The sequence below is a fragment of the Zalophus californianus genome, chromosome 7 (genome assembly GCF_009762305.2).
Source record: "Zalophus californianus isolate mZalCal1 chromosome 7, mZalCal1.pri.v2, whole genome shotgun sequence".
In the NCBI taxonomy this organism is placed as follows: Eukaryota; Metazoa; Chordata; class Mammalia; order Carnivora; family Otariidae; genus Zalophus; species Zalophus californianus.
The window spans coordinates 69,476,717-69,497,557 of record NC_045601.1 but is presented as its reverse complement, the minus strand read 5'-3'; the positions used below and the strand labels follow the sequence as shown (position 1 = coordinate 69,497,557).

Sequence of the window (20,841 nt, the reverse complement as noted above, 5' to 3'; positions counted from 1 at the left end):
CGCTGAGCGAGGAGAGATGTGGAGGCTGCACTGGGGGCACACAGTGAAAGGATGAGGAAACTGGACATCACCACCAGATGGGAGGGAGAATGGAGCGGGGGGGGGGGGGGGCGGAGAGGGAGCGAAAGGAGGAGAGAGAAGCAAACATACGACATGGGGGCTCCGACACGGGAGCTGCACGTGCTGCTCACGAATGCAATCTGGCAGGCAGCGTGGGCTTGTGTGTCGGAGACAGATTTACACGGGGAAAGGGCACCTGCTCAAATATTTATAAATTTATCAAGAAAACATGTTTTAAAAATGAAAAATAAACAGATGTACAAGTGCAAGTTGAGAGAAATACATTATGCAAGTTTGCAAAAGCTGTGGCGTGCCACAGGCAGCGTGGGAGTGGGGAGCGAGTGTGTGTGCGCTGAAGACGCGCGGGGCGGGCCGGCCTGTCCCCGCCTGCCAGCGCCATCCGGGCACCCGGGCCAGGTGGGCGGGCCCAGCGCCATCCGGGCACCCGGCCAGGTGGGCGGGCCCAGCGCCGACACCCAGACCAGGTGAGCGGGCCCAGCGCTGAAGCGCTAGGGCGGTGGATAAGAAAGGAAGTACAGCAGGGAGATCTCCTTGCGAAAAAAATCTTACGTTTGTGGCCGTGCATCCCGGGGTGCCAGGAAGGCCTTGGGGGCCTGCAGAGATGGAGGCCACACCGCCCCGGCGTAGGAGGGCCATCTCAGTCCCCATTCTGTCACTGACCCCCTACTGATCTGCCAACTGTCTCGGGCCACTTTGAGGGAGAAAAAAATGAACTTATGCGGCGACAGTGTTTTGGCTGTCCGCAGGAAAGGCAGTATAAACCCAGGCCCTGGTTACAGGGGTGAAGCTCTAAGTCACAGACGGACACTGATGAGTAATGAGACCCTCACTCAGTGCGGAAACGCACCCTATTATTGAAGGGGTTTCCAAAACCAGTGGGAGGAGAAGTAGGAGATAACCTCTCCCGTTTTTCAGCTGAACAATATCAGCGGAGTGCTTTAGATATCTGCCTGGTGTGTGGTTTAGACTTTATTACTCGTTTATTGTTACTGGACTTTATTATTTGTATTGCAAAATTACACGGAAAGAATTCTAATTACAAAATCAGGCATTCCTTAAATACGGGCGATGAGAATCATTCTACTTCTGGGAGAGGGGCATGGGGCCGAAGGAACCCGGATGTGTGCTCAAGGCCCTGACGGCTCGTACTCAGCGGACTCAGCCTTGCTGGGTCCCTACCGAAGCCCCAGTGGGCTTTCAGAAGACCCACATTCACCAGCAGCAATGTCTTGCTTCCTTATGTGGCTTAAATACAAATTGTTGTTGTCGTTAAAGCAACATTAAAGAAAAAATTTAAAGAAGAAATTCGTAATCCCACAACCCAGTCACAATTTCAAATACATTTCAGGGCAACTGACATTTCCTGAGAGGCCTCCCTTGGCCTGCACTGGTGAGACTGAGAGTCAATCCAGTCACTGTCCTTGTTGTGAGGAACCTGCCGTTCGGGCCAGGGGACACAGACACACGCAGACACGCCGAGACTGCTGTGATAAGCACGAAGCCAGAGGTCAGATCAGGGCTCCCAGGGTGGGTGCTCAGCCTCACCGGGGACTCAGGATGTTCCCTCGAGAGGGGACAGTAACTTGATTCTTAAAAGATGAAGGATGAAGTCAGAGAAGAAAATGCTTGAGGAATGTCCAAGGTAGAGGGGGAGATAGCAGATGCACAGACAGAAGCAGAAACAGCAGGTGGCAGGAAGTACAAAGCGTTGGATTCTGTTAGGGGTCAAGTTGGAGGACAGGAGTGGAAGGTGAGGCTGGAGGTAGTAGCTACAGACTAAACTGTACGAGCAAGCACGAATATCTTGCTGAGAAGCTTGGGCTTTATTTTGCAGGTGAGGGGAGCCACTTCGAGGAGCAGGTTTCCCCTGCTTGGTGGGAGTTAAAAAAGAAAAAAGACCCTGAGGTCCAAGACTACCTTGATAACAGGTAACATTTACTCATGCTTTTCAAATGTCACTTGTTCTTAGGTTCTCATCAGGACGGTGGCCTACCATGAGGCAAAGGATCACCACGTATAATCTGAGGACCCAGACTTAGAGCATAAGCATATCACGTGGCTTCTCTCTTCTTCAGCCTGACATGGACATGGCACCTAAGATGTTTCCAGTATTTGGCCAGCAGAAAGGTCAAGCTGAATGAAGTTGCACTGGTTGCCTTCAAAGCTAACTCAGGAGCCAGAGGCCACCTGGATTTAGCTTCAGCTTGCTTACGGAGGAGAAGGGGGCACCGAGCTCCCAGTGAGGGGAGCCTGGGAGATGGGGGCTTGTTCCCTGAGACAAAAGGCACGGGGAAAAGGTGCCGGCCCCTTGGAGGCAGAATTGCAAAATCAAGGACATGGGGTTTTGAGGGCCTTCAGGAGATCACGTGGTATCCTATCTGGATTCTACATTCTGCTGTGGGAGGCAGGAGAAAGCAGTGGTGAAAATACAAGATTTGGGTTTGCAATCAAGCTCTGCCACACAGTGGGGAGTTGGCAAACCTCTCTGCACTCGTTTCCTCCTCTGTAAATGGAGAGAAAATAGAATCTAAGTCACAGGGTTGATGTGAGGATTAAATGCGATCATTTATAAAAACAGCTGAGAGTAACACCTGGTTCACACATGTATGCAATAAATGTTAGCTACTAGTACATGCTGAATGAACAAAGAACTCACTCTAAATGCAGGGAGGCTGAAGGATATAAAATACTGAAATGTGATCACACACCTGCACAGACACACACAATTCCAGATAGAAAGCTATTACTTGTGTTGAGAAACTTGTTTAAAAATAAACCCAAACCTCCCCGAATGGTGACCCTCTCTCCACTTCTCTAGCCTTCACCATTGCAGCCCTGTATGAGTCCTGCTCACTCCGGGTTGCTGATAAAAACAAACGGGTCAACTCACCAATTTGCGGATTTCACATTCTAAATTCTGAATACAGTCTAGTTTCCTCTTGCGGCAGCGCTGGGCCGCGATGCGGTTCTTGCTGCGCCGTCGGACGTCGTGAATGAACTCTAACTGTTCTGAGGTTAGCTTGTGCATCTTAATCATCATCTGGAAATCGTTCCTTGGAAGATCTGTGATTTGATCTACAGGAAAGGGAAGTTTGACCTGAAACCAAGAACAGTAGAATATGATTATGGTGGTTGGATTTTAGTTTGAATACCAGCTGGCAGAATATAAAAAAAAAAAAAAGGTAAAACCTCCTTTTAAAGATGACCAGATAGTACGAAAACTACTGTAAGCAAGCAGTGATTAATTCTTTCTTGTCTCAGATATAAATAAGATGTCACATTTAGAGAGTCAAACAGAACGTGAATTGTATACACAATTGTGTACAATTGTACACACAAATTGTAACGTGATTATCGCTCCTGAGATTTCTGAAGCAAACAGCATGGGAGATACTGGAAAATGTGGACTTTTTCACTGTTACAGCAATTCTCTAAGAAAGGCTATATAGTTAGTTGAAAACCTACTTCCATGGAGCCTTGACTCAATAAAAGATCATCATCTAAGGAATTATCTGAAATACTTGAATGAGGAGAGCACCACACACCTCGAAGAGGCTGGAAAGACGAAACAACCAGTGGGATTTTCAGTAACACGGCATAAGAAGAGGCAGCGAGAGAACTCGGGTAGTCTACACTGGGGTGGACTAGGAGTTGGAAGTGGGCTTTAGTCCTTCTACCAGACATGAGACCTCAGGCTAGTTACCTTACTTCTCTGAGCCTCAATCTCCTCATCTGCAAAATGGGGCGTGCTCCTGAGCTGGCTAGGGCTCTACAAAGCTGGGCACTTTGGCAGATTGTATTTTCCAAAAATACAATGGCCATCCCATCTCACGTTTCCTTTTACAACATGATGTTGACTTTTCCCTATCCAGAGGCGGGATGCACGTTTCTGCCTCTGGATCATCACCATGCGGTGGGAGTCACGGTGTGTGGCTTGAGGCTGGATCATAAAAGGAGCTGCAGCTTCCTCTTAGGCTTCTTGGGCTGCTCCCTCTGGAGGAAAGCAGCTGCCAGGCCTACAGGACTCCCAGGCAGCCCCATGGAAGGCACAGGCCCGTGTGGGGAAGAACTGAAGCCAACAACCAGCGTTACCCAGCCAGTCACATGCACGAACCACCTTGGACGTGGATTCTCCAGGCCCCGTCAAACCTCAGAGATGGGAGGCCCCAGCCGCTGACTTCGATCTCATGAGGTATCCCAAGCCAGAAGTGCTCACATGGGCCACTCCTGAGTTCTGCCCCACAGAAACGGTGAGATCTTAAATGATTTAAGCCACGGAGTCTGGGGATGATTTGTTATGCAGCAGTGATAACTGATGCAGATACTGTCAGCAGCAAGATTCCAATGTCCAGACTCTTGACAAAGGCAAATAAGCATTATCCAAGGAGAGGATGAGAGTCTCTGGATGGATGGATCTGTGTCCTCCTTATATTCTGTCAAATGCACAGGCCTGGATCTTCAGCACTGCCCTCTCCAAGACTCTTACTGATGATGCAGGGACTCCAGGGTTTGGTTCTGGTTCTGTTTCTGAAAAGGAAGGTTGCATGTTGCTTGGCTAAGAGACAAAGTGTCTGTCTCCTGGGCTCAGATTCACTTAATTCTTGCTTACATCAGCATCCGCTTTCGATGGACCAGCAGATGGCGCCATAAACCTAAACTTCCTTCAAGTGCCAGCCCCGTGCTGTTCAATGCAAACACGAGCTGTGATTTTGCCATTTCTAGCAGCCACATTAAAGGGAGTGAAAAGAAACAACTGAAATTCATTTTAATAGTATATTTAGTTGAGTCCAATAGGTCCACAATATTTTCAACATGTAATTAATATAAACCTTATTGAGATAGTTTACTTTTTTAGCACTACATTTTCAAAATTGGGAGGCGTATTTTGCACTTAGCACAATTCAGAACGAGGCACATTTCTAGGGCTCGATAGCCACGTGTGGCGTGTGGCTGCTACACTGGACAGCATAGCTCTAGGAGACGGAACGAATGGGACGCAGTGAACTGGAGTAACCAGAAAAACAGGAGGATCCGGGTTTAACTGATCAAAATATTTACAGGTGCAGAAACCAAGCCCTCGTTAACATTCAGAAGCTGCAGTGTTATGTCTGCGTCGTTCAGGGGAGTCAGATGAAGATACTCTATTCTGAGCTCAGGCTTTTGCTCTGATTGCATCAGATGCAGGAAGACGAGTCTAAATCCTGGCATTTATGGCTAGTTAATCCCCACACACAAAGGCATTCACACTGCACGATCATTTGACTTTTCTGTGGCTGGATGCAACTGCTTTGTCAGGTTCCTTCATAGCTCCGAGCCTGCTAGACGTGGCATTTGCCGAGGGCTCCCAGTGGGTGCTCTGATTCAACTTTCGCCTGGTGAACTGTATCCCGTGACACCTGTACAATTTTGGCCCAAGAAAGCAACATCGCAACCGCACACATTCCACCACACTCAGCGCAGCCCTGCTGCCACTGCAGGGAAAGCAAGCAGGCTTTGTCCATGGGCTGTGTCTGCACAGGGCCTGGATACGAAGAATGTTTGCTTTCCCTTTATACCCTTTGGATAACAAACAGATACTCCAATCCTGGACAGTGCCTAACTCACATGGGGATCAGCCAGGCGGGGACACGGATGTTTCCACACCAGGTGGAAGCCTTGTTTGCACCCAGAGGTTGCAGCACCGTGGGGCCTCGTGCAGTCTCCCCCTCTGCCGACAACAAAGCAATGCTGCTTCTGCGCTGAATCCTGCTTACTTCTTTTCCCAAAGAGTATGTACCTACAGTTCGGGCCACAGGGAAGTCAAAAGGCCTTCTAGACCGAGAGCTACTGTATTTAAAATCATCCAGACAGCGAATATAAAACGCCAGGGAAAGAGGACAGAGGTTGACAGGAAAAGGAAAAATCAACAATGCTTGTTTCAAAGTCCTTGAAGCAAAAGGCCATATAAAGTTTGGGCAGAGCTGTTGCAACTCCAGCTGCTTTTTAAAGAGGTCAAAGGAAAAGAAAATAGTCAGCTATAGACCTTCTTCCATGGGAAAGAAACCCCACAGCCAACCACTCTTGTTGCTTCCTAATAGGCTCTGTTGGCCCTCAGGCAAGGGAGAGCTTCCACGGACTACCAAGAGGAAGTCCCAAAGTGTGCTTGGGATGCAGGAGTGGTTAACTTGGCCACAGCTCTTTTTTCTTTGCAGAGCAGTAAGTTCCAAGCCAGTGGACATCTTCCCTGGTGATAAAGAGCAGCCAGAGACCCCCTTATGGATCGGGGAGAATATTCCATTCTTAAGCTTGCAGGCCCCCCAACACTCCCCGAACGGGGATCAAAAGTCAGCTAATGTGACTTGGCCTTCGAAGGCTCAAATGCTTCAGAAGGGTGGAGACCCTTCTCCCATTCTTCTGGAGAATTCTTAGAACCCAAATAGGCCCTAGAGGGCTTACCATCTTATTTATTGTCCCTCCACACACTTCTTCCAGGATTTTACTTCGCAGCAGTGGTTTCGTTTTCATTCACTGGACTCTCAGAAACAGTGCAAAACACCCAACGTAACAAGATGAAATGTCCTGCCAGTTCCCTTCACCACATGTCTGAGCGCTGGCCTGCACCTGCGGTCAGCTACCAGATGCACAGAAGGTGAAGCCCATCAGGCCTCGGGGGCTAAGCATGCTGCATAGCAGGGGAAGGGCCCGCGGGGCTGAGGGTACTGATTTCTCATGGGTGCTGCTCATCCCCACCCCTCCCCCCGCCTCGGCTTTCGGTAGCGACTCCGAAAATGAGGCGCAGCCCCTGAATCAGCAAGGTGTATCCCGTGGGCCCAACAGGACCCCCGGCATGGTCTGCTACTGTTGACTTGCTACTCCCTCTCCTCCTCGGCCCTCTGGAGCACGACTGGAAGAACAGGACAGAGGGCTTTTCAGCCCAGTTGCAGGACCGAACTGAGAAACAGCAACCGGAGCGGGGTTAGATGTTCTGGGCACTCCAGCTCATGAGCACCTGGTGAGATGGGGTGCCTCCTCTCGCCCAACAGAAATTCGTTGTTCCACTTCTCTCCTTACCAACAACCACCCTGTTCTGCAGCCAGAATTACTCTTTGCTCCCAGTTTAGCAAAAATAACCATTAAAAATTATATAAGAAATATAACTTCTTGCAGAAAATTCAAATATGAGACAAAAGAGGAGACAAAATTCCCACCCCCCAAACAATGGCTGTCTTGCTCGGATGGGCTCCCCTGTGACCTGTGCTTCCTCTGTATCTTTTGTGCAGGGTTGTAAGCAGACCACAGCCCCCTCGCCTCACCGTGCCTCTTACCACATTTCACTTGCCCGGAGCTGCTGGTCGGCTGAACGGGAGCTACTGGAGAAGCAGGGCAGCGACGCAAAGGTTGCAGAAAAAGCTGAAAGCAAGCATTTCCTCTAGAAATCCCAGCTGAAGCTGGTTTGCAAATCTTCTTTCCTGCCTCCTTTCTTGGTTTCACTACCAGATGTTGAATAGAAGCCGCAGGAGTCGGATGCTAACAGTACCCCGAGGCCCAGCACCCTTGACACCTATACTCTTACAAGACCCTGGGATCTCTGTGCCTCGTCCGGGGGTGGGGGAAGCAAGATGCCCATCGGGCTGATGATTCAGTGCTGCGGGCAGCGGGACAGCCAGGTCCATGCTAGACAGATGCCTGAGACAGAATCTCCCATCTCCACTAAGAAACGTTTCCTGCACAACTGTCCTTCTACCCTCTATTTGCATGGTCCAGTTTGCAGAACAAATGAAGGACACCTGGGATTTAGTTGTACTGCAATTAATTAGCTGTCTGACCTCAGGCCAGTTTTTCATTCTCTCTGTCCTGACGTTCTTTGAGGATCCGTGAGAGAAAGATAATACATGCCCTACTTAGCTTACAGGACGGCTATGAAGAATAAAATTGGGTAAAAGATGGAGAAAGTGCTTTGAAAAGTCTGAATTGCCTGATAGATATGAGGTATTATTAATTCTGTTGATTAGTCCTATCTTTCTTTGTCACATGGTTTCTTCTTCCAGACAGACAGTACGCTTTGGAATTCCAGATGCTAGGAACATCTTTCTAGACAACACAAAAACATCGTTTTAATTAGAAATACGGCCGACTTCTATGCTGCCTAGCAAAGTTTTCTTTTTATTAAGCAGACCAATCAGAGGCATTTTAAGAAAGATGCCTGATTCAATGAACCACAAAAAATGACTGTAAAATTTTTACATACAACATATGTCTGGAAGTTGGCATGTGGGTGGAAGAGTGAGAGTCAGACACGGCTCTTCCATTTTATTACATGTCAGACATTATTTCTCCCTGCTCCCACACACACGCATCAACACAAACGTACACACATCCTTACTCTCGCACGCTTTATGCCTCCTGTCATGAAATGTGTTAATAAAGCAGGTCCAACTAACCGATCCTTTTGGCCATGCAAACTGTCTTTCTAGTGCTTCCTTACTAAAACCTACAATTAGGGGCGCCTGGGTGGCTCAGTCATTAAGCGCCTGCCTTCAGCTCAGGTCATGATCCCAGGGTCCTGGGATGGAGCCCCGCATCGGGCTCCCTGCTCAGTGGGAAGCCTGCTTCTCCCTCTCCCACTCCCCCTGCTTGTGTTCCCTCTCTCACTGTGTCTCTCTGTGTCAAATAAATAAATAAAATCTAAAAAAAAAAAAAAAAAGAAAAGAAACGGGAGCCCTTGTGCACTGCTGGTAGGAATGTCAAATGGGGCCATCACCTTAGAAGACAGTCTGGTAGTTCCTCAAAAGGTTAAAGATATCGTTATCATATCATCTGGCGATTCTACTGCTAGATACATAATGAAGAGAACTGAAAACTTATGTCTACAAAACACTTGTACACCAATGATTATAGTCAAAAAGAGGAAGCCACCCAAATGTCCCTCAACCGCTCAACGAATCAACAAAGTGTGCTCTATCCACAGAGTAGATGATTATTCAGCAATAAAAAAGAACAAAGCACTGAGATATGGTGGACCCGCTGGTACATCAATGGCAAGGATGAACCTTGAAAACATTATGCTCAGTGAAAGAAGCCAGACACAAAAAGCCACATAGTTATGAAATGTTCAGAATAGGCAAATCTTTAGAGATAGAAGGTAGATTAGTGGATGCCTGGGGTTGAGGGGAGGACAGTGAGGAGCGGCTGCTAATGGGGATGGTGTTTCTTTTTGGGGTGATGAAAATGTCCTGGAACTACAGTGGAGATGGTCCAAACCTTTGTGAATCATTAAAAATCCCTGAATTGTTCACTTTAACGGGGTAAATTTTATGGTGTGTGAATTGAATCTGAATTAAAATAATGACCCTCTGTGAGATATACATACATAAAACTCAGAAATGACAGAGGTACATTCCTCCCCAACTTTGCCTCTTATTTTTATCTTATTCTCCATATTGCCTTTTTAGTCATATGTATATTTATGAAGCAAATTAGGACCTTGTTATACATTCAGTTTTGTTACTTTTTCTACTTAATGTGACCTGTTCATATTTTTCATCATTGGAAGTAAGACAGAAATTCCCAGACTGACTTCTTAAGTAATATAGCAAACCCAAAAGTCATAAAGAAAAAGATGGATAACTTGACTGCATAAAACTTAAACATTTCTTTCTATATGGTAAAAAGATGCCATAAATAAAAAGACCAAGTAGGAGAAACTATCGGAAACATTTCTAATAAAAGGTTAATATTCCTGTATTAGGGATTAAAGATCCTATAAATTGATTTAAAGATGAACAACACAAGAGAAAAATGGGCAAAGATGGAAAGTGGCAAGTCACAGGAAGGGAAATATAAATGGCACATACACATGAGAAAAGATGTCAACCTCATTAGTTATCATCTTTTACCCAGCAGATGGTCAAAATTTAAAAGGACTGGTAACAGCCAGTATTGGCAAGAGCAGGGGGGATGGACATCCATAAATTGCTGAAGGATACAACCTTTTGGGGAAGTAGTTAGGGAGTAGTTCACAGATAAGCATCACCTTTAACCCCCTTCGGGGATTCTAACCCACAAAAATAAAAGCACCACTACTAAATATGTTCACAAAAATGTTTATTGCAGCAATTTTTATAAGAAGGGAAAAAAACTGGAAACACCTGGACTGTCAGTTGATAGATGGTAGCTATGAGAGCTATAAGCTGTGATTTGTGGGACCCATGGATATTAAAGAAGTATGCTTTAACCCGATGTGACTGACCTAGAGGCATGCACATAGTAGAACAGCTCTGTAAAGGAAGCACATTGCTGAGTAATTGTACAGTAAATGCCATTAAACTAAAACTTTAATGGGGATATGTGTTTGTATTTTGTAGCAGGCACAGAGAGAGCCTGTTAAATTTGGTATGTTAGGGGCTGGGTATGTTGTGTTTGATTATTTCAAAGAAGAAAGTAATTTTAAAGAGCTGATTGTTGAGAAAGGACAATATTGTGCTCACTGAAGATCTCTTCAAAGCCAGGGGACAGTTAAAAAAGAGGAGAGAAGTCAGGATCCGTGAGACGCTACTATAACCAGAACACCTTACCGACTGTAAGGAATGCTGATACTTTCCTTTTGATCTAACATTTGGCTCCTGACTGAGGTGGAGGAAGGGAGGCTGGGAAGGAGCCTGGCCCATCTGTCTGGAGCACTGGACAGGTGCCTGGCCGGAGGTGAGGACTCTGTTTGGTTTCTGACTCCAGTGTCTCCTTGGGCTTCACTCAGAAGGGGAGTCACCTGAACCTCTTACAAGAACAGATCAGGGCAGGATCAGACCAACAGATGTTGGCCTCTTCTCGATCAGTTCAGTTCAGTTCAGTTCAGAAAAACAAGTGACAATTCACATTGTGAAGGAAGGATTTGCCTTCAATGTTACTACTGGGGACCACGCTTCCACTGGGGTCAAAGTAACTCCTGGAAGCAAGTTACTAACTCAAAGAGGAGAAGTCATGCTGAGTCCCTGAGACCTAATCTCTACTCTAGGAAAACTAAGATGTCAAACTGGGATGAAGTTTACCTTTACTCTAACAACCCTGTCCAAAATGCCCTCCTGAAGGGGGCTAAATGTGATTCTTGAAACGGCATAGAGCTCTGGTAAAAGTTCCTGCTTTCAGTGTTTAGAAATTAAAAGAACGTATTTTTTTTTTTTGAAAAGTAAAAGTAAAAATATTTTTAAAGCGCTGGTATTTTTCACGACTTTTTTATAGGTTGCACGAATTGTCCTTTTGACTGGTTCATTTAGAACAGAGACGTTCTAAAGGTAGACAAGTGATGTGGCCCAAACACACAGGAAAAACACACGTGCTCTTGTTGGTGGCATTTAACTTGAAGAAGTGACTTTAAACTCTCTTTTGGGAGACGAGAGAGACAAAAGGAGATGATCAGAAACTGACAGTTCCTTGAACATACGCAAATAACATGACAACACAACCCCTTCAGCTTAATGGTGGGGCTCCTCTTAGGGGAGAGACAAAGATAAAGACATTTGTCCTTTTCTGCAGACACCAATCCTCAGCAAGATAAATCATTATGCTGATGAACCTGACCCAGGGACTAGGCTTCTGGATCAGGGGCGCTTAGGAACAATGTCAGGGGAAAAAAAGAAAACCTCCCCTAAGTTATGACGAAAGGAAGAGAAAGAAGGAAAGAGAAAGCGCAAATCTTAGCTGGGGGGCGGGGGGCACACCGGTGCCCCTGGTTTGGGGCACTGGGCACAACCCAAACCTGAGGGGACAGGGTGTATTCTCAGACAGGAAGAGTTCCCATTCAAATCTCCTTTATAATTTCTTTGAGCTACATTAAATCCTTGCAGCGTGTTTCTGTTTTACTCCATTTTTCCCCCCAGGCAGTAACAGATGAGCTGGGAGCGGGCTCCCTAGCAACATGAGGAAGTGACCACAGGGCATCTCTGCCGTGGCCACAGGGAGCTTTGGGATCTATTTCAAAACATGCCCTAACTAAAACCTCATGTGCTTCTTACCAATCTTGCAGAGGCTGAATCCACCGCACATGGCTCTGTGAAAAGGCACCTCATCCCCTGTGGCATTTCTGCTGTCTGGTTGGGTTAACATCCCTGCTTTCCTAGGGGCCAATATCCCGGGAGTGTGGCCGGGGGCCGAAGGCGCAGGCCTAAGCAGCTCTGAGCAGGGGCTTCTTTGAGCAGGGGCTTCTCTGGGCAGGGGCTTCTCACCGGGCCTGCTCCCGCTGCTCCCAAGGCAGCTCTGAGACCCAGGGGGCAGTGTCAGGTTGGTTCCTTGTCAATCAGCCAGACAGTGCCAGATCATGACACAGGACTCCCTCAGATCTTTGCAGGGGCCTCTCATGTTACAGAGGGAAAGGGGAGCAGAGGGGGCGTCTATTCTTTTCTCTCCTCAGCCATGGGAGTGTTGCTCACCGTGGGGCTGGTGGTGTTCCCGCTCCATCTCCCGGCATTGGTAAGATGGAGGGAGCCTTTGGGAATTTTTAGCTACAGAGCACGGGAAGGCACTTTGCTTTCAGGGTGAGCAGAAACTGCTACTCGCGCCCACTCCTCCTCAAAGTGACCTTTCATCATTGGTGGGGAGTTCAGGAAACGATACGCTACACAGTTGTGTGTGTCTGACTAGGGTGCTCCTGCAGGGCCCCCCGGGAACCAGGATGGAGGGGGAGCGGTCTGTCGCCTGCACTGCAATGGACAAGGGATGGCCCCGGGGACTCCTGCTGACAAGGAAAACTTAAAGGGTGCTGGACGAGCACCTGTTATTGTGGGTCTGTCTACTGTCAATCAATTTTGAAAGTGATTCTCTATTTTCTTTCACCCTGAAGGGGTGCAGCGCCAGGATGAGGGTGATGAGTACGGCACCCTTTCAAAGCAGATGGAGAAGGAGACAGGGAGGAGGAAGGGGGAGATCTGAAGTACCCGGGCATGCTTTCATGCATTAGACTGAACTTTTTTTTTTTTACTAAGCAGCTCGCCTCTGCTTGTTGAGTACCAAAATCTAGATCAAATTTCAAGTGCCTTCTAGGACAAAAGTGGTTAATTTGGAATAACTCTGAAGCATCCTGCCTCTGTGGATGGGAAAGGCAGTCCCTTTCCTGGAACCTTTAATCTGGGAGTGCTGGGGCAGCAGGTAGAGTCCAGATAAAGGACTGCAAGAGTGGATCACATGCTTGAATTTATGCGGGTTCCCTACCTCCTGGCCCCTGTCCTGCACGGGACACGACTCACTGTCTGCTTCCGAGAACGATCCGGATTCGTCGCTGGAGTTGGTTCCATAAGACTGCTCACATTTAATTTGGGGTCGGACTTGGTTGTACATTCCATCTCCCATCAGGCCTGGTTCCTGATGTTCTGTGGCTAGGAATCTGGCTCCCTGGGAACAGGGCGAGGAGGAGAACTCACAGAGAGGGAGGCTGCAGGGTGAGCCCCCGCTCCCATCCTCTGCGTAGGAATAGGAGGAGCATGAGCTGGAAGTCCTGGTCCTGGTCTCCAAGGGGGGCGAGCGAGGGCAGACTTTGATCGGCACCGGGCAGCTAGTGTTGGGCCGTATCCTTCCTGGCAAATGGTCAGCCATCAGCCCACCGTGGGCGTAGGCCTGTGAGCTGGGGAGGGACTGGCCAGCCCCCACCCACAGACCCTTTGGCACCGGCTCGGAGAGGTCTTTGTCCAAACTGCTTACCCCAGAATACGAATGCACCGCAGTGCTCACTTGGTCACAAGCGCTCGAGGAGAAGATCACACTTCTCCGGTCCAGCTCTCCTTCCTGTTTACAGAGAGCCTCCAACCCAGGCCCCTTGAGGGGCGACCCCATGGTGAAGTTGGACGGGTCCTTCTGGCCCAGGTGGGGCTGTCCGTAATTCCCCGGGAAAGGGGCGTAGTCAGTTTTAAGGTCACCCTGAGTGATCCCCTTGTCAAAAGGGCACGCTGAACTCCTGGCAAAGTGCTGCTGAGAGGTACTGGGCAGGCCAGACAACTCCACACTATTTTTTATGCTGAACAGAGACCTTAAACAGGAGGGGGAAGACACGCTCCTGGATCTCTCCAGGCAGGTGGCCCCGGCGGCGGGGGCGGGGCCGGGGGCGGGGCTGGGCTGTTTCCGGTCCATTTCAATATCACCCGCTCGTTCCTTGCTGTCAGGCTCATCTCCGGACAGACAGAGCGTGATGCTCTCTTCCTCGTTCTCTTCACTGGGCGGCTCACTTTTAATCTGCCCCACGGCAAGCCCCGGCTTGAGGCTGTTGCTAGAGTTCTCTTCACTGAATGTGCTTGCAAAACCTGAGGTACTGTGTGATGATGCATTGTAGACATTCTTGGTACATGCAAGCTGGTATTTCTTGTATCTGGGGTACTGTGTTAACGCGTCCTTTTCAGAGCTCTCCTTGGTGTCGGCCGGCACATCCGACTCGGGCAGCAAAGCTTCTTCCTTCTCGGCTACTGGGATGGCGGTGGCCTCAAAGCTGATGGGGTCTGGAAGCATCTGGTCCCTGGGGCACGCCATCTTGGCCGTCTCGGAGTCCATCGTCTCCTCCTCCTCCTCCTCCTCCTCTCCCGCGGAGTTCTCACGGTCCTCGTGCGGGCGCTGGCACGCCGTGTCCTTCCGGCACACGAACAGGCCATCCTCACTGTTCAGGAGCTGGGTCTGCAGGAAGCTGAAGCAGGAGTCCTCCAGGTTATGCATGCGCAGGAACTCAGCACAGCGGATGACCTCGCGGATGTTTTCTCTGCTGAGTAATAGTTTGGCGGTGTAGGCAAACTGTAGCAGAGGCCCAAAGCCCCTGGCCGTGACCTGCAAAACAAACAGGGAAATTGCCGACGTTACCATCAGCACGGCTATTGTCCCAAATCCCTCAACTGAAGCAAGATAACCAGACAGTGCTAATGTCCCAGAATAGAGACTGCAAAGGAGCAGTTAATCTCGCACTGGGTCAGCAATGCTTCTGCCTCCAATAATTAGTGCCTGTCTCGTGCATGCCTCGCTCCCCTTCATCACCTGGCACATGGCATTGAAAATCACCAGGGTCAAGTGGCTAAACAAGATGGCAATGGGCTCAGCGTTTATGCTAATGAAATATCCTGGCAAAAATGCACGGTAACAATGGGAAGCCTATTAATTTCCCTCCCAATCAGTCCCGTGGAGAGCCCTTCTAGTAAGGAGAGCCGTGACACTTGCAGCTCACTCGAGCCAAAGAAAGCATTCTATTCTTTTTCTGGGCAACTGCAAAACTGGCAATATGGCCTGTTAAACCTGAAAGTCCACAGGGGTTGAAAAACAGTTTTCCCTCACTTAACAAGTTAAAGAGTGACATGAAAGCAACTTCTGTTTTTCTCATTCATCAGGGTTTCCAGATGGGACTTTTCAGTCATCACGTCATACCTGACCTTACAGGGATACCAGAGATGACGACAATCCAAAGCAGTGTTCTCAACCCCAAAATCAACTCCTGGCTCAGAAAGAATGGGGGTTACACAACTAAACAAACCGGCTGCCATTTAAATGGTTGAAGTTGCTGAGCGGCACAGGACACAGGCTATTCCTTCCCTAATTATGAGCGGCGGCTTTGCCAGGCGGCTGTCTCCTTTCCTGCTCAATCTTCAGGAGCTCAGCCTACTAATGTCAGGTGCTCCTCATGCTTTACGTTTTATCGACTGAAAATGTGCTATTTTTGCACTGTGAATTGTGCAAGACTGTTGAATCACAGATCTGTACTTCTGAAACAAATAATGCAACATATGTTAAGAAAAAACAAGAAGAAGAAGATAGCAGGAGGGGAAGAATGAAGGGGAGTAAGTCAGAGGGGGAGACGAACCATGAGAGACGATGGACTCTGAAAAACAAACTGAGGGTTCTAGAGGGGAGGAGGGTGGGGGGATGGGTTTGCCTGGTGATGGGTATTAAAGAGGGCACATTCTGCGTGGAGCACTGGATGTTATGCACAAACAATGAATCATGGAACACTACATCAAAAACTAATGATGTAATGTATGGTGATTAACATAACAATACAAAAATTAAAAGTTAAAAAATGTGCTATTTATGCACGGCTTTGCATCCACGTACACACCCCTATACACGCAGAGGGTGACTTAGACAATTAGAAATACCTTGCCTAAGGCTAACTGTTTTCTCAGATGGGAGGGGATTAAACTTGCCAGTATTCAGGGCAGGCTTCCTCACCCTATATGCAAACCTACATGCATCTTCTAGGTTCTTGCAAACACTGCTGATCCCATAGGAAGGGGAGGCAGATCTGCGGATCGTGTGTACAAATCGAATGAAAGCAGCCAGCACAGGGTCCTTGCTGGAAGCTCTAGGAGCAGTAATATCAAAATATCTGTTAAGGGTGTCGGTACAGAGCAAGTTGAACTGGACAGCTCTGTGGCTGACTTCCACATGTGTTGAATTCACGGCAGCACACAGAGCCAAAACTCCTGTGAGGACTTCTATCCGTTGTTTGCGATTCAACATGGACACCACCTTCTCCGGGAGCGGTCTCCCAACCTCTTAGAACAAACGATACCAGCCTCTCAGCCCCATCGCTAGGGTGAGGAAAATGCCCTGGATTGTTCAGGGCAGCACTGAACATGCGGCATTCCTTCCAGCCAGGGACATTTCTTAGATATATAACTGAATGGGATTTTAATTGTTCGTATTTTGGAAGGACTTTAAATAAAATTCCAAATTTAAAAAACAAAAAACAAAAAACAACCCTCTGTCAGTTAATGAGTCCCAAGATATTTGGTTAAAAAAAGAACACAACAGAAAAACATGACCGCTAGACTCACATTATAGTTCCACAAGGGCAATCATTGCTATCCGACTTTTATTATACTTAATTGGGTCTGTTTCTACCGTTAGACAGCAAGCTCCTTCAGATCAGGGATGGCTTCATTTCTCTTTATAACTCTGCATCTGATTAGGGTCTCTAACATGGTATACAGCCGATGAAAGCTTGTGTGGTGCTGAAATGTCGTAAGTCTACCCGTGCCTCTAATGTACAACTACAGTGTACAGAACGTAACAACACGGTCTGTTTGGCGAGTATCGTCTCAAATTACTTTTGCAGTGAGTCACTGTGTAAACCAATAAACCACACCAACCGACCAGTCAGGGCACAGCAACAGTCCTTATTTGTCCTAACCCCCAGTACCATTATCGAAACGGAGCTCATCTGACCTACCTTTGTGTCCTACTAAGCTGACATGGTAAGAGATGCACCAAATGCAGTATCTGCTATATCTGTTTTATGTATTTCCCCCCAGGAACCTTTCAAAGGGAGTGCAAGGCAAGGAAGTACACATTTACAAGTAACCAAAGGATGCATGGGAATGTCACATGACCCATTCCTTCGCTGTAATGTGACTGCGCAACAAAGAGAAGAATGGCCTAATCAAGGCACTGTTGACCCCTCCATAAGGAAGCATTTTCTGCTCCGCTCCCACGCAATCTGCCAGTTGCTGAATGGAACCACACATCTCGAGTTTGGATAGATGTGCCCAGCATATGGGAAATGGGGGAAACTCACCTCGATGTCACTTATATTTTTTGTAAAGTCTTCCCTTATGGTCATTCCCTTTTTATTTCAATGCCATTGGTCTCAATAAGTCCCGACACTGTCCCCCACTATAGCTGTTTTAAAGAAAATTCCTAGAGAAACCAGGAACACCCCTGGGGATGACTAGATCAGTCATGGGGCATCGCCACCTGCCACATGGCTACACGGAGCTGGAGAACACGCCTCTCCATGCAGGGACAAGCTGATGCGAAAATGTATGAGTGAGACTGAGGATGCCAATGAGCAGAGTCTCCACATCCCAAATCACATCACCGATCCTTTTGGGCTGAGGAGACATGATGAGCTTGAGATGATCATCATATGGTCCTTAAAGAGTCATGACTAAAGACAGGATTGTAAACTGTCATTCAAGTTCAAAGCAGAGGAAATGGTGCCTTCACCATGAAATTTCAAGAGTCCATAACTAGCTCTCCCCTCACACAAGTTTAAATCCTGCCTGGTCATATTCAGTTCTGCTAAATTTTTGCTCAGTTTCTGTGTGCAAGGCTTTGTCTAGTTACCATCTACCAAGTACTCCTAGTGCCCAGCACCATGCTAGCTGGTTCTCATAATGCACTGCAAAGCAGGCGTTGGAGACAAGGAAACAGAAGGAAGGAGGTGAAGGAGTTCGTTCAAGGTCACAGAGCTGGGATTCCCACCCAAGTGCCATAAGGAACAGGTAAGTACAAGACCAGGCCCTGTGCCCAAGAAACCTACCATGTAGCTTTGTAGATACACCTTAGCAATGGAAAGTTAGTTATCAAGTAACAACATCAGTCAACAATGGAAAGGCTATCACAAGATTACATAATGATTAATTGTCAACTGAGAAATCCCGACCAGCTCAGGAGAGAAGGCGACTGCTGAGGTCTGTGGCGATCCCTTGAACCCTCATGAGCAGGACACCTGGAGTGCAGTGAAATCGCCGTAAGTCCACCCTGGGCCGAGAGCTGCTTCGATACAACGGGTATGTCTGAACCGCTCGGTGCAGGAACCCATCTCTGGTACACTATTTAGGCCAGCTATGATAACTCCAAATACACAGAACAGAAAGCAAGTGCCCTTCACACCTGCAGGCCATGTCAAATCAGGCAGAGGCTCTCTAAATACTGGTTTTAGCCTCCATCTCGGTAGCCTGCACCGTCTTTCCATTTTTAGGAATCATTTAAACTCACTCAACTGTACTCAGAAAGCAAATATCCAGGTACCAATGGAACGCTGTATGTTTATGAAACCATGATCACAAGGCTGCATTGTTATTTACTTTCTGTTTTTCACAAGTAAGGCTCTGATAATGGGAAAAATAAGAAGGGGTGGAAAGTGGAGAATCACATATAAAACTAATGACCCATAAAAAGGTTATTTAAAAAGGTAATGATCATAGAGTTAAAGTGGAATGACGTGGCTAGAAATAGCAAACCGGTTCCGTTTCACTGATGGGAATGGAGCTGTGTTCCACTGCTCTCTTGCCCTCTGCTTGCTCCCAAGCAGGTGATGACCTTCTCCAGCAGCTGGCACACACAAGGCAAGTGGCCTTGACCTTTGGGTTTCAGGTCTGAAAGAAACAAGGTCAAACTACCAAACCCATGTGCTATGGTGTGAGTCCACATGAGGATAATGTGTTGAAAATCTGACCCACTGAAACTATGACCCTTAACCTTTTGTTCCCATGGGTTCTGGCATATCCTCGCTATGCTGTTGGTGAAAGGAAGATGAACTGATGAACACTCAGCTGGTGGGGGCACGTTTGGGTGCTGTTTGCAAAGCTCCCTCTCCGGAAGTACCGGGTTTGCTGCTGGAGAGAGCCCCTGAAAGGAAACATCTAACAGTTTCCTCGCTCTGGATTATTACAGGGATCAGGCAGGTGGGCTTCAGGTGTCTACTGAAAACAGGGCTTGGGAATTTTTAGGAGACTTGGAGCAGCATTCTCTACTTAAGCCAAGGTCTTCTCAGTTGGTTCTTGCAGGACATACACGCAGTTGTAGCACTGAGCTCACCTGCAGAAGGCTGATCAGATGAATGGGGAGCTCTCAGGACTGTTTTCTAGGGGAGGGATGGCACACTTCTCAAGGCTGCTTAACTACAGCCTTACAAAACACAGAATCTTTTACCTTCAGCCACATCATGCATACGTCCCCGATGAAGCTGGATCTCTTATACACGTGGCAGGGGCTGGGAAGACGATGGTAACAAAGCTATGCTGGATGGCTTTTTAATACACTGAGCCACGGCCATCCCTCTGGGTTCTATTTGCACAGCAAGGCACTTGTCAAAGAAAACAACACTGGGGACAACTCACTCTTCCTTTCCACCCCCACACTGCACTGCCTCCGATTCTGCAGAAGGGAGACTGATTTGGCAATGAGGTGTCACTTCTAATCTTAATTTTCTTTTTTGAAAGATTTTATTTATTTATTTGACAGAGAGAGACACAGCGAGAGAGGGAACACAAGCAGGGGGAGTCGGAGAGGGAGAAGCAGGCCCTCCGTTGAGCAGGGAGCCCAATGTGGGACTCAATCCCAGGACCCTGGGATCATGACCTAAGCTGAAGGCAGGTACTTAACCAACTGAGCCACCCAGGGACCCCTAATCTTAATTTTCTATAATCAATATCCATATTATCATACATTTCTCCCCAAAGCAGCATGCTATACAAGCATATTACACTTGCATCTGGATGTATTTGTTAAATTAATTAACTTCACTCTTTCAACAAAGCTTCTGGTCATTTCAGTATTAATTTAGCTAAAAATAGAGCCAGAGAAACCAATCTTGTTTCCATTCCCAAAGTAACAACAACAAAAATAAACATTTAAGTTGATTTATACATATAAGTATATAATTTCATATAGTGATTTTTTTTCCTAAAGAAAGTTAATTATCTGTGCTAGTAAATGTGGCTTAAAAGCATAAAATTGTCTTTTCTCTCCTCTGCAGGCTTGAATTTGGGTCTGCAGCCACAACATAAAGTTCCTCTCCTATTTGTAAATCTGCTCCTTGAGATTCTCTACCTGATCATTTAGTCACTAGTTTTTACTTTTTCCTTCATTCATTCATTCCCTCACCAACCATTACTGGGCACTCGCTGTGTACTGTGTGAGAACTGAAGGAACCGGCTTTCTGGGATTCAAATCCCAGCTCTACTATGTACTGGCTCGGTAACTTGGGCTGGTTACTTAACCTTTCTGTTCTTCAGTTTCTCCAACTGTAAGACAGGGATA

General features: G+C 47.4%; 1 protein-coding gene across 7 annotated transcripts in view; it reads right to left on the bottom strand.

Annotated features, from left to right (window-relative positions):
• The window catches only part of BACH2 (BTB domain and CNC homolog 2), a 363,517-nt gene that overhangs the window by 7,846 nt on the left and 334,830 nt on the right, over positions 1-20,841 (bottom strand). For all 7 annotated transcript variants that reach the window (XM_027603995.2, XM_027603993.2, XM_027603994.2 and 4 more), the window contains 2 exons: positions 13,261-14,853; positions 2,972-3,178 (listed from right to left, as the gene is read on the bottom strand). In XM_027603995.2, coding sequence (XP_027459796.1) covers positions 2,972-3,178; positions 13,261-14,853 — 1,800 coding nt within the window. The remainder of the gene's footprint in view (positions 1-2,971; positions 3,179-13,260; positions 14,854-20,841) is intronic.